This window comes from Eschrichtius robustus, chromosome 19, assembly GCF_028021215.1.
Source record: "Eschrichtius robustus isolate mEscRob2 chromosome 19, mEscRob2.pri, whole genome shotgun sequence".
Classification (NCBI taxonomy): Eukaryota; Metazoa; Chordata; class Mammalia; order Artiodactyla; family Eschrichtiidae; genus Eschrichtius; species Eschrichtius robustus.
In genome coordinates this window covers 11,960,432-11,974,037 of record NC_090842.1, presented here as the reverse complement: position 1 = coordinate 11,974,037, position 13,606 = coordinate 11,960,432, and the positions used below count along the sequence as shown (strand labels likewise).

The following is a 13,606-nucleotide window of genomic DNA, read 5'->3' as shown; positions in this document are numbered from 1 at the left end:
ATGCTAGTGCAAGCTTTGGGCGTTCATTGCAGAGGACAAGTAACTTTTAATATAATAATTGATAGTTAATAATTTTAAAGTATTTTTAGGCATGGGCAACTGTAGCCAAATAATCTTGCCAGTCATCAAGGCAGTTATTTTTAATGATTGAGTTCAATGAAATGTCATGGCCATTCCAGATTAAAAAAAAATTAAGCAATGTGACAAACTTAACCCCAACCGTGTAGTAGTGTTCAATATATATTTTGAGCAAACAGATAAATTCTGAGTTATTTTAACATTTTTTTTGTTTCATTTTTGGCTGCGTGGAGTCTTCGTTGCTGCACGCGGGCTTTCTCTAGTTGTGGCGAGCGGGGGCTACTCTTCGTTGCGGTGTGTAGGCTTCTCATTGCAGTAGCTTCTTTTGTTGCGGAGCATGGGCTCTAGGTGCTCAGGCTTCAGTAGTTGCGGCATGCGGGCTCAGTAGTTGTGGCTCGCGGGCTCTAGAGCGCAGGCTCAGTAGCTGTGGCGCACGGGCTTAGTTGCTCCGTGGCATGTGGGATCTTCCCAGACCGGGGCTCGAACCCATGTCCCCTGCATTGGCAGGCAGATTCTTAACCACTGCACCACCAGGGAAGTCCCAAATTCTGAGTTTTAAAAATAACTTTTTATTTGTATGCAACATTTTATCAACATAAACACACATCTATTATATCTGAAGACCGTTTATCAATGTCTGTTGATCCTGTTTTGAACACTAGTAGATATTATTCTCTGTGTAGAAAAAAATAATTATAATCTTATTTAGCAATGGATTAAAAGGACATCATTCCCTCTCTATGAATATGTGTTTATTTAACTCAATTTGTAGATAAAATAATACTTTCTATAATCAAAGATGATATGTAAAGGGAGAATTGAGACGATAAACCTCAATTGGCTTGATTTGGGGAATAAATGACAGTGACCATCTCCGTAATTACAGCCACGCCAGCTCAGGAACATTAATCCTGATTTTGGGGAAGCCCTGTAGCAAGGGTCCCTGGGCCAGCTCTCTTGAGGTGGGTCTCACTCACAGAAGCAGGGAGCCCTCACCCTCAATGGGTGGGGAGGTTCGGTCATCCACACTATGAGTGATGGTCATTTTGACCATCTCAGATTGCAGAACATTCTTTTGGTACAAGTAGACCCACACCTCTCCAACATGGGTTTCTCTGAAGCTGCCATTTTACACAAGGAATCCGTCTTGCCTGCTTTCTGGAGGTGCACGCTTGTAAAACAGAACATGATACAGCACAATAGGAGAATCATGGTTTCGGTACCACACCTTAAAAACGCTTTTCAGAAGTAGCAAATTATGGATAGATCTTGACTATACATTTTTTAAAGAAAATTTTAGGCTAATGGTAACCCTAGAAATCTTAAAAATAATATCAAAAACCAACGTACCTTTTATGTTTGTATACCTTTTAAACTTCCAAAAGTATCTCTAAATTCATTCCATTCTCTTATAGTCAGAAGAAAATATGTATCCATCTATCTTGGTCTTATATGCTATACCTGTTGACATACCTTCCAAAGCATTATTAAATAGAGACTTTACTAGGTTGTATTCTAACTTAACACGAATTAGTATTTAGGTTTGTGTGTGTGTGTGAGTGACTTGTGTAGGGTGATGTGAGTGAGTGAGGGGCCTGGGAATGTGTCTGAATGACCTTACAAGTGTGTGTGTAGGGATGGTGTGGCTGTGTGTGAACGTGTGCATGTGTGAGTGTACACATGCATGGGTTAATGCTTGAGGACTTGTGTGATTGTGTGTGTCAGGACTTGTATGAGTATGTAGGGCGATTTTGGATATGTGAGTGAGCTTATGCATTGTGTGAGAGACTTGTGCAATGACTCTGTTCTAAGATTTATTTTAAATAAATTAATTAATATGTATTTAAATTAATCTTCACAGAAACCCTTAGAACCTGTTCTTAGAGTGTTGGTTTCTTGTAAACGTGGAAATAGATGCACAGAGCGGTTACGTAAGTTGGCTGAGAGGACACGGCTAAAGGCAGAGCCCAGCATCGGATCTAAGCCCCCTGGTGCCAGGAAGTCCCCCTGCGTGCTACCTGCCGTGTTGTACCGCTTCCCTGGGTGCACGTCAACATGTATTGCGGTTCATGCTTTATCTATGTAGATTAAACACAAAATTTTATGGCTTAATAAATTGCAATTAAAACAAACAGGAACATTAAAAATATATTTAAAAATCTGACAGAGGGAATTCCCTGGCGGTCCAGTGGTTAGGACTCCGCTTTTTCACTGCTGAAGGGCCGGGTTCAATCCTTGTTCGGGGAACTAAGATCCTGGAAGCCATGAGGCACAGCCAAAAAAAAAACATCTGACAGAACCTTAAACAATGTAGTTCTCTTTTTACTGTAACTAACTTTAAGTTGGATCAAACCTACACATAAAGGTGTTCATAAATTTACACACGTGCTCACACTCACACCCACACAGTCATTTACACACATTCTTTATGTGTAAACTAATGTCATTGTACAGGTCTCCCACACACATCTATACACTCATACACTCACATATCTCAAAGTCACTTGTCACACACAGTCTACACACAGACACACACACACACACACCTCCCCACTCATTCATCCATACACAAGCACAGTCACACACATACTCTCACAGACCCATAGCATCTTTACACACGCACCTGCACACTCATAAGATCATTCCTATACTCTTTACACACTCACACCTTTCTTACAGTCTCACACACACACACACACACACACACACACACACACACACTCATCTAGAAGCCCTCCCCTTGTCCTCTGTGGACCTGCAAGGAAATCTGGGTGGGGGCTGACTGAGGCTGATGGCCATCAGTCCCTCGATGGAGGTGAGGACAGAACTGCAAAGGGAGCTGTCCTCCATGTCCTCATGTCTTGGGGCAGAAACCCAAGTGGGAGTGGGGTAAGGGTGACAATTGTTAAGGACATAAATATTTATTAAGTTGCTTGGACCTAAACCACTTATTAAGCAATAGTATTAAGGAAATCTTTTGTTATCAACTTTTTAAAAATATCAACTGGGGCTTCCCTGGTGGCGCAGTGGTTAAGAATCTGCCTGCCAATGCAGGGGACATGGGTTCGAGCCCCGGTCCGGGAAGATCCCACATGCCACGGAGCAGCTAAGCCCGTGCGTCACAACTATTGAGCCTGCGCTGTAGAGCTTGTGTGCCACAACTGCTGAGCCTGCGTGCCACAACTACTGAGGCCTGCACATCTAGAGCCCGTGCTCCGCAACAGGAGAGGCCACTGCAATGAGAAGCCCGCGCACGTCAACAAAGAGTAGCCCCCGCTCACGCAACTAGAGAAAGCCCGTGTGCATCAGTGAAGACCCAAGGCAGCCAAAAATAAATAAATAAATAAAAAGAATATTAACTGATTGGGGAAGGTCCATCTCAGCTCTGACATCACCTATCCTTCACGAGTGCAGTAAGGCAGAGGGTGTGGTGTGTCCCTGGTCTCCATGACACCAGGCGACAGAGACTCCTCACAAGACTTAAGAGGCCACCGTGTGACACCGTTCACCATGGCGATATCGGGAGGCCCAGCTCCTGCCTCCTGGCTTCCCCAACCTGCAGCCTTTGGACCGCCATCATTGCGTTCTCCCAGTCCACTCCCACCACCCAGTCCTTGGGCTTGGGCCCCCATGGCACCATCTTCCCTCCAGTCCCCCACCCTCCCTCTCCTCTCCTCTGAGGAGCCCTTTAAACCTCCCCTTGTTCCTTCTTCCTTATGTTCACATGTTGTGTTTATTCCTCTGCTGACGGTTGATTGAAGGTCATGGTGTTGTTCTGTCTCCCGTGATACTGAAGGGGTGGCTTGTTTATTTCACGGGGAGGAAGTTATTTGTGGGATAAAGGGCCAGTTCTTGTTGATTTCATATTTTGAGGAAGGATATGAGATTTGAATTCAGGTGGTCACCATTTTCCCAGGACCCATACATATCTAATTTTGGTTATGTTTCCTAAATGTGATAATGTTGTATAGATTTTTACTTTAGTATCTTTAATTCTAGCCAAGTTGTACATTGTGTGAAAGTCTTTTGGAATTTAAATTGGAATCGGCTAGAAATCAGGATAAACCAAAATCATACATGTCAGGGCTTCCCTGGTGGCGCAGTGGTTAAGAATCCGCCTGCCAATGCAGGGGACAAGGGTTCGAGCCCTGGTCCCGGAAGATCCCACATGCCATGGAGCAACTAAGCCCGTGCACCACAACTACTGAGCCCACATGCCACAACTACGGAAGCCTGCGTGCCAAGAGCCCGTGCTCCGTAACAAGAGAAGCCCGCGCACTGCAACGAAGAGTAGCCCCTGCTCACCGCAACTAGAGAAAGCCCGGGCACAGCAACAAAGACCCAAAACAGCCATAATTAAATAAATAAATAAACAAACAAACAAATAAATAAATAAATAAAATCATAGACGTCACTTCAGTTTGGGGCATGTTGATATATTCATTTGTTTATGTTCTACTTTGTATCAAAATGACTCTCAGGGAGAAAAGTATAAAAGATAATTGTTTAAAACCTTTAGTGACAATCAGTACTTCACTATACAATGTAATTTGCCATAGGTTAGTAGTAGTCAAACAGAACTACTATATGATGAATTTAAATAAAATCCACAATCCAGTCTTTCACACTGTAATTAAAAAATATGAAAAGTCAAGTCTAACAGGAATCTAGGAAAATGGACACAGTATCTTTCGCAGCAGATCAAATAGAAATAGTACATGTATCACAATAGATTCATTCTTTAGGATTTTAGGTGTAGTCACTTATATCTGCCCCCTTTTAAAACATTGTTCAAGGTCTGTTAAAGAATAGCCTTCTCTGTCCTTTTCTTTTCTGATTACCAATTAGAATTGTTTTTGTTTAAATTTTATTTTAAAAATTCCCTCTTTCTTCTAGATTGTTATTGATTTGAAATGCTTAAAAAATTAAATACCTCTTTAAATATTCCTTGAATAGATTCCTGTGAATCTATAAAAATGCTAAAATACATATAAATTTAATTGGCATGGAAAGATGCCCATTATTTATTTTTGAATCCTTAAAAAGGTTGTAAAGTAGTGTGTACTTTATGATTACATTTATGAACATAATACATTATACACACACACATATATGTTTATAGTGGTAATTTTTATATATTAAAATCATAAATTATATTTCTTCTCTATTGTTTCCTATATTGTTTGATTTCTGTACAGTGAATATCTATTTTTTGTAATCAGGAAAAACAGTAACATTATTTTCAGTTAAAATTGGGAAAATCCTAAAAGCAAAACATGAAGTTCCCAGTCTTAGTTTTTAAAAAGGAGGTGGCAGAAACTTCATCAAGAATATATTCTTGACAGGTTTTGTAATTTATTTATTTTTTTATTCTGGGGTGAATGAGAGCATTGGTCTCAATATAACTTTCAATTTAAATTCTAAAAAGGCATCAGTTATTTGATCAGGGCTATTTGAATTGATACCAGAAGCTCTTCAACTTTTTTGTCCAGGGTGCCTTAATATATTTCAATAATTTTTTCACAGTGTCCTAAGCCAAAATATATAACTAACGTTTTCATTTAAACAGTGGCTTAGTTCCAGGCAACTTTACAAGTGTTTATGTCCTAACAATTTATTTATTTATTTATTTTAATTAATTAGTTAATTTATTTATTTTTGGATCTTCGTTGCTGTGCGTGGGCTTTCTCTAGTTGCGGTGCACGGGCTTCTCATTGTGATGGCTTCTCTTGTTCCAGAGCACACAGGCTCTCTGTGTGCAGGCTTCAGTAGTTGTGGCTCGCGGGCTGTAGAGCGCAGGCTCAGTAGTTGTGGCGCCCGGGCTTAGTTGCTCTGTAGCATGTAGGATCTTCCCGGACCAGGGCTCGAACCCGTGTCCCCTGCCTTGGCAGGCGGATTCTCAACCACTGTGCCACCAGGGAAGCCCTGTCCTAACAATTTAGAAACCTTTGAAAAAGTAACTTATACATATATTACTTTTATATATACATCTTAATTATATATATAAAATTTGAAAAATATTTTAAGTTTATTTTTAATGTAGTGTACAACCTTTCAAAGCTTGGGATCAGATCAGACACTGCTACCCTTACTTTTGTTCAACTTGATTTCATATGGTGTTACTTTTTAACAACTACTAAGACTCCAGCTTCTCAAAGATAGGACATGATTAAGTGGAATGTATTACTATCTAATGTTGAAATTTAACTACCTCAAGCTAATAAGTTGCACAGTGCTTGACAGATGTTGAGTATGCCTGTATTTCTCTTAAAAATTTAAAATATCCTGGGAGCCCCTGTGATTTTGATTCAGCATCCTAATGCACCCTGACCCACTGCTTGGAGTTTGTGCATCTATACTGTACATCTTCAGCATTTCCGGATGTACACACCAAGTGAATAGAGATGTCCCTCCCTCCCACTTCCTTCTTTCCTTCTCTCTTCTTTATTCCCGCTTCCTTTAAATATTCACTACAGTAAATCAGTATGATTAAATGTTGTTATTTTATGTAAACTATTGATGTTTCTGGCAACATATTGAATTAGTGTTATGTCACTAGGGAAAAGAAAGGGCTATGATATAGTAGGACATGTTGAAAATTAAGCAGTCACAGCTACCTGAGAATTGGTTGAAACCTGATGAATTTATTGATCTAAGGTTTAGTTTTGTGATTAAGGTACCATAACGACAAATGGAATGACCATTAGTCATGCTGTATTTACTCTTTAGGTTACTGTTGACATTCTTCTTTCACATGATCATGTATAAATTGTCAGTATCTTGTGATTTCTCAAAATGAATAGTAGTAATTGTATCTGCACCTTCTTTTAGGTGTTTGCCCAACTATTGCGAACACGGTGGTCAATGTTCCCAGTCCTGGGACACCTTTCACTGCAACTGTACAAACACTGGATACAGGGGAGCAACTTGCCACAACTGTAAGCCACACACACCTGTGGTTCTTGCCTCTGTCCTGATTCCCTTATTTATTTCCCTCTTTTGTTGTTCTTGTGTGTATATATGTCCATGTGTGTGCAACCCTGGATCTTATTAGCATTCAGTTGATTTCCAGTTTATTTTTAGTCCACACTTCTTTTCATAAAGTAGTCAAGGTAGCTTACAGAAGCACATAAAATAAAGCAAGACAGAAAAGAGTAGGAGAGCTGGCAAGGGGAAAACATGTGTAGAAAACAAAGGTAGCTAAGGATAAGCATAAAATACAGTGCAGAATAGGTGATCCTTCAATTCTCTTGCAACTCCATTAATAAGGATGATGAGAATAAGGATGGTAGAAATGGAATTAATCATAATAGTTAATTTTATTGAGTATTTTCTAAATGGCAGGTACTGCTCTAGTATTTTACATGTCCCAACTTATTTAATTCTGATGACCACCTTAGTAGGTGGGTGTAGTCATTGTTATTATCCCTAGTTTACTAGGTTACAGAGAGAGATTAATCACCATGCTCAGAAGCTCCTGAAATAGTTGAGGCACAGTGAGAATGTGAACGCTTGCAATTATGCTCCAGAGGCTGGGACCACAACCAAATACTCTTTTCCTGTGTTAGAAGCCATTCATTTTTTTCCTGGTGAAAAGTTTTGCATGTGTCGTAAGACTCATGTCGTTTTCTTGTCTACTTGTTCAGGACGTGGGATGGGGAGACCCAAATGCCCATTTTTTTCCTTCCCATTTTTTCATATTGTTGCTGTTATTGCTGAGCAACTTAACTCTTAGTGCTATTGGCCCGTAGCCGTGACTTCAGGCAGGGGCGCTAGGTGCAGTCCTCAGCCTCACCACTCTCGTCTCTTCACTGTGCACTGCTTTGTACTCCTGCTGGAGTTGAGATTGGAATCCTGGGCTCCCAGCCCTGGAGGCTCCACAAGGGACCCTCAGAAGTCCTGACTCAGGGCTGGAGAGGGCTTGAGCAGGGGCGGCGGAACCTTCTGGCCTCACCCTCATGCCCTCACCACTGCAGCCAGTCTTTCCTGGGGCATCAGCTTTTGTGGGTTCGAGTGCCTCATAAGAACAGGAAGAACGCCTGCTGTCGCTCAAGCCAGGGCCAAGTTACTTGTCCCAGGTCACCAGCAGCAAAGGGATGGTGTATTTTAATTCTTCATATCCAGTATCATCCCAATTATAGTAACTAACTCAAAACAGAAAGCTAATAGAATGTGTTTTAATTGACTGTTTATTTTCAACTGTTATCAATGACTAAATCTAAATATAAACACAAACATCTCTGAGCCAAAAAAAATCAGACGGTGAATAAATAACGTATTTTCATCTGTGGCCCACAATTTGATCCAATCATTGAGTTAATTTATTAGGTTCTTGAGCAGGTAGTCTAAAGGGAGCCGAAGGGTTTTGCCAGTGACCATTCTGGGAAATGGGGCCAGGATGACAAACCCAATTATAATGAAGCCATCAGTATCGTTAGCCTGAGTTGAGGGAGGGTGAGTGATGGGGGTCTTTTAAAAGGTTTTACTAGAAAATAATATGTTAAACAGTCATGTTATAGAAAGCCAAGTAATACACATAAAGCAAAAGTACTCCCAATTACCCTCATGCAATTGTGCGTCCTTTCTAATACCAGCCCTCTCTGCAAAGTTATGTTTATATCCCAGCCTCTTTCAAAGAATTTATCAACGCATGTATGCACGTATAGTAATATATAAATGAAACATTTTCATATGCCCACTTCACTGCACAAAATACAAATGTGACTAGAAACCAATCCATCTTATACTTCTGTCTGTGTAATATACAATAGGAATAAAATAAAACCAAGAAATTGTGGAGGAGTGGAGAAGTAAATATGTACGATTATCTGAAATCTCTGTAACATTGAGAAAATTAGTTACATTATTTCATATGGTCTAAAAACTCATAAACATAATTTTGAAAATTTAGAATAGATCAAGGAATGATATTCAGGGGATGGTTTATTTCTCATTTCACAAAATTAAAAGCTTTATGGAAATCAGCATTACATTTGGCCAAGTGTTCAATGAGATGAGTATATCATATACAGTTGTTAATATCAAACCTTGTACATGGCAAATATATAATTGTGTAATTAAAAACATCCAATTATGGATCAAAACACACTGAGACCACTTGAGGGCATATATTTTATATTTCTTCTGCTTTGAATTTTAATTATCTTAAATTCTCATTACAGAGCATTAGAGAGAGTTTCTTATGTAAATTACTTCTTAAATTATTCACGAGAAGCTTTGTAAATCATATTTGTTTTATGGAAAAAAGGATTTTATCTATAGATAATTTTATGTGAGAAAGGAGACTAGTTAAAGCATTATTTAAAATTTTTCTATTGCATAATTTTTGAATAACAGCAGATTATTTAAGGAGATTACACTATTGTGCTTCACATGTTAGGTTATTACAAGATGATACTAGAATTAGAAATTCCAAAATGGTTGTCAAAAGATCCATTTGGATGCATGTCCAAAATGGAAGTCACATTATACTTATAAGGATCTTAACATTTAAAACACCTACCATCTCTTTTGTTGTTTTACCTAATGTAAAAATAAACTAAAATTTCATTCTCATATTCGTTTAATGATAAAAGGAAATGCCATAAAATACAATCTCATTCTTCCTTTTTTCTATCTAACCTTCTTTCAACCATATTAATTTTAAAAAATGAGTTTTGTTTTAAAGTGTGTGTTACCTTTTCTCCTGGTCAGTAATGTACATACAAATTTCAAGACTTGGAGTATTCTGTGTCCAAATTAAAATTAAAGAAATTAATTTTATACTATTTTACTTATGATGATCCTTTTTTTTTTTTACAGCTATCTATGAGCAGTCATGTGAAGCCTATAAGCATAGAGGAAATACTTCAGGATTTTACTATATAGATGCAGATGGAAGTGGTCCCCTGGAACCATTTCTTCTATATTGCAATATGACTGGTGAGTTAATCAATTTTCATTTAATAGTTAAATTTTAAACACACAAAATTAAAATGAAACAAGTAAGAGGTTGACATAATTTGCAACTTGATTAAAATGTATATTGTTCAGTTAGAAGAACTTAAAGTAAATCTTTAAAAAATAGTTTAATGGTAGTGATTTAAAATGTCATTATTTTCTATGCATATGGTATCTGTGTAGAACATCTAATAATAAATGTATCTTATTAAGTCCCAAAACAAAAAGGATAGACTGTATTCCTCTTAGAAGATTGATACATACCATGTGATTTCACTTATAAGTAGAATCTAGAAAACAAAACAAATGAACAAACATAACAAAAGAGAAACAGACTCACAGATACAGAGAACAAACAGGTGGTTGCCCAAGGGGAGGGGAGTAGGGGGATGAAAAGAAAAGAAAAATGTAACAAGTGTGGTAATGGATGCTAATTAGCTTGATCATGGTGAGCATTTCATGATGTATATTCATATGAAAGCATCACATTACATACCTTAAATATATACAATTTTTGCCAACATAAAGTGGAAAAATATTTTAAATAATAATAATAAAAGAAAAAGATTGATACACGTGAAAGCTTTGAAAATATTTACTTTTTAAATTTGGGCAAAAATGAATTTTATTCTTGAATTCTTTACTTACGTAAACTTAAAGAGGAATTAATAGTCTTGGAATATGTGTTTATTAAATTCAACATCCATTCATGATAAAGAGAAAATGAAAACTCAGTAAATTACCAATAAAGGAAAATTTCCTTAATTTGCTGAAGAGGACCCATAAAAAAACCTATAGCACATATCACAGTTTATTGTGAAATATTGAAAACTTTCCCCCTGTTACCAACATTAACACAAAGATGCCTGCTATTATCATTCTGTTCACCATTGTTTTGGAGGTCCTAGCCATTGCAATAAAGCAAGAGAAAGAAATGAAAGATATATGTACTGGAAAGGAAGAACTATGACTCTCATTGTTTGTAGATGGCCAGGTTATGTATTGAGAGTATTCTCAACAATCTACAGACTAACTATTAAAATTTAGGATGATCACTAGATATCAAGTTAATGTAAAAATTAATTTCATTTTTGTATACCAGCAGTTAAAATGAAATTTTAGAAGATTCTATTCTCAGTAGCATCAAAAACCTCAAATACATGGTAATAAAATCTAAAGAAAGATGTGCACAACTTTTATGCAGATAAGTGTAAAATATTCTTGAGATAAATCCTAAATAAGTGGAGAAATATGAAAGTTTCATTGATTAGAAAACTCAATATGATGGTATAAACGTCAGTTCTTCCCAACTAGGTATTGATTCAGTGCAAACCTTAATTAAAATTTCAGCAGTGTGTTTGTTGGTTGGTGTAAATTTTTTGGTGAAAATTGGCAAGCAGATTCTACAATTTATCAGTAAATTTGAAGGGACAAGAAGAACCAAATCAGTCTTAAAGAGTAAAGCCGGAGGACTCAACTCTACCAGATATAATATAGACATTATATTGATAGGCTAAGTAAAACAGCACGTAATTGACCCAAGGATAAACAAATAGACCAATGAAGCAAAATAGAGAATCTATAAACAGACTCCCTCATGTATGGATAGTTGATTCATTGCAAAGGTGGCACTGATGAACAGTGAAGGAAAGATGGTCTTTTCAACAAGTGGTGCTGGGGAAAATTGTCTGTAAATATTGTAAAAAAGACTCTTGATCCCTTCACCATCAAACACAAATAGATTCTAGATGAATCGTGCAGTCCAGTGTAGTGGCCACTAGCAACAAATGCCTATTTAGAGTCACATTTAATTAAAATTAATTAATATAACTAAATGACTTGAAACAAATTTTACAAGTTTAAATTAATTCATTAAAATAAGATTAAATTAAAAGCCAATTCCTCAGTCTCACTAGCCACATTTTAACTGCTCCATAGCCATCTATTCAATCATTGGAAAAAGTTTACATTGGATAGCGCTGTGTCAGGAAGTCAGCATTTCATGGAGCAAAATAAGCAGAAAAAAGGAAATATGAAATTGAAGCAGAAGGCATGGCAGAGGAGGATTTAGTACTTAAACTCTGGCAGTGACTATCTAGGGAAAGAGCCTTCCGGGCAGAGGAAATAGGAAGTGCTAAGTCGTGAGAGAGGTGGTCTTACCAGGTGTGTTCAGAAAACAGCAGCAGATAAAGTGTGACTGGAGTATGGTGAGTAATCTGGGAGTAGTAGGAGAGCAAGAGGGAATCAAGTGGGCGGGGGCAGGAGAGGAAGAGTCATGGGTCCTTACAATGTGTAAGGTCTCTGGTTTTTACCCTGAACGAGCTGAGAAGACATTGGAGAGTTTTAAGCAATGGTAGATGCAATCTGACTTCCTTTAATAAAATTATGATTGCTCCTGTGTTGGGAAATGCCTATCTAGGAGCAGGGGTAGAAAGGAGTTAGAAAATGTATGTGTGTGTGTGTGTGTGTGTGTGTGTGTGTACCAAATACGTACATACATATAGATAAGATGTATGTGTATAATAGGAGTTTGGAAGTCTGTTTGGAGACCAAGTTCAAGTAATGCAAGAATCCAGGCAAAAGCTGGAGATGGTGGGTTGTACTGGATGATACAATGTAGATGGTGGATGGAGATTAAATTTTCTCATTGAATATGTGTGAGGAATGAGAAAACAAAAGGAACCAAAAAAATAACACCACATTTTTGGCTTGGGCAAATTGGAGTGATTAAGTTGCCATTATTTGAGATGTGGTCAGAGAAGGTTTGAAGGGAAAGATAACGAGCTCAGTTTTACACATTTTGAGTTTGAGATGTCTGTTACACATTCAAATGGAATACTGAGAAGGCAGTTGAATGTGGGAGCAACAGTTCCTTTGTATTAATGTGTAATTCTGAAAACTGCAGGGTAGTGGTAAAACCTTGGCCACAAATATTCGGGAAAATTACTGTAGAATGTGTCTTAGAGGTTTTTCATATAACACAACCAGGTGGCTTCTGTTTGCTGTCACCGTCATTGAGGACGCTACCTGTCTTAGTCTGTTTGGTGTTGTAGCAGAAGGCCACAGACTGGGTAGCTTATAAACAATAGAAATATTTCTCACAGTTTTAGAGGATGGGAAGTCCTAGGTCATGGTGCCAGCATTGTCAGGTGAGGGCTGTCTTCCAGATTTCAGCCTTCTTGTATCCTCACATGATAGAAGGAGCTCTGTGGGGTCTCTTTTATAAGAGCACTAATCCCATTCATGAGGGCTCCTCCCTCTTGACCTCATGAGCTCCCAGAGGTGCCACCTACTAAAACCATTACCTTTGGGGGTTAGTGATTCAACATATGAATTTTAGTGGGGGACACAAACATTCAGACCATAGCACCGTTCCAAATGCCAAAGCAACCTAAGACAGCTGATGACTCTTACATGTTTATCTCCTCAATGAAATTCCCCAGTCTGCACGGTACAGACTCCCAGGTAGGCACCCTGAGGCAGGAGGGTTGGGGTGAGACGATAAAATCAGTGTTTTTAAAAATCTTCCCATTTGATGCTTTTGTGCACCCAGGTTTGGGAGTAGCTG

The 13,606-nt window shown here is 38.1% G+C and overlaps 1 protein-coding gene across 6 annotated transcripts in view; it reads left to right on the top strand.

Moving 5' to 3' along the window:
* Positions 1–13,606, top strand: part of CNTNAP4 (contactin associated protein family member 4) — a 254,199-nt gene that overhangs the window by 182,181 nt on the left and 58,412 nt on the right. For all 6 annotated transcript variants that reach the window (XM_068527510.1, XM_068527511.1, XM_068527512.1 and 3 more), the window contains 2 exons: positions 6,910–7,016; positions 9,901–10,020. In XM_068527510.1, the coding sequence (XP_068383611.1) occupies positions 6,910–7,016; positions 9,901–10,020 (227 nt within the window). The remainder of the gene's footprint in view (positions 1–6,909; positions 7,017–9,900; positions 10,021–13,606) is intronic.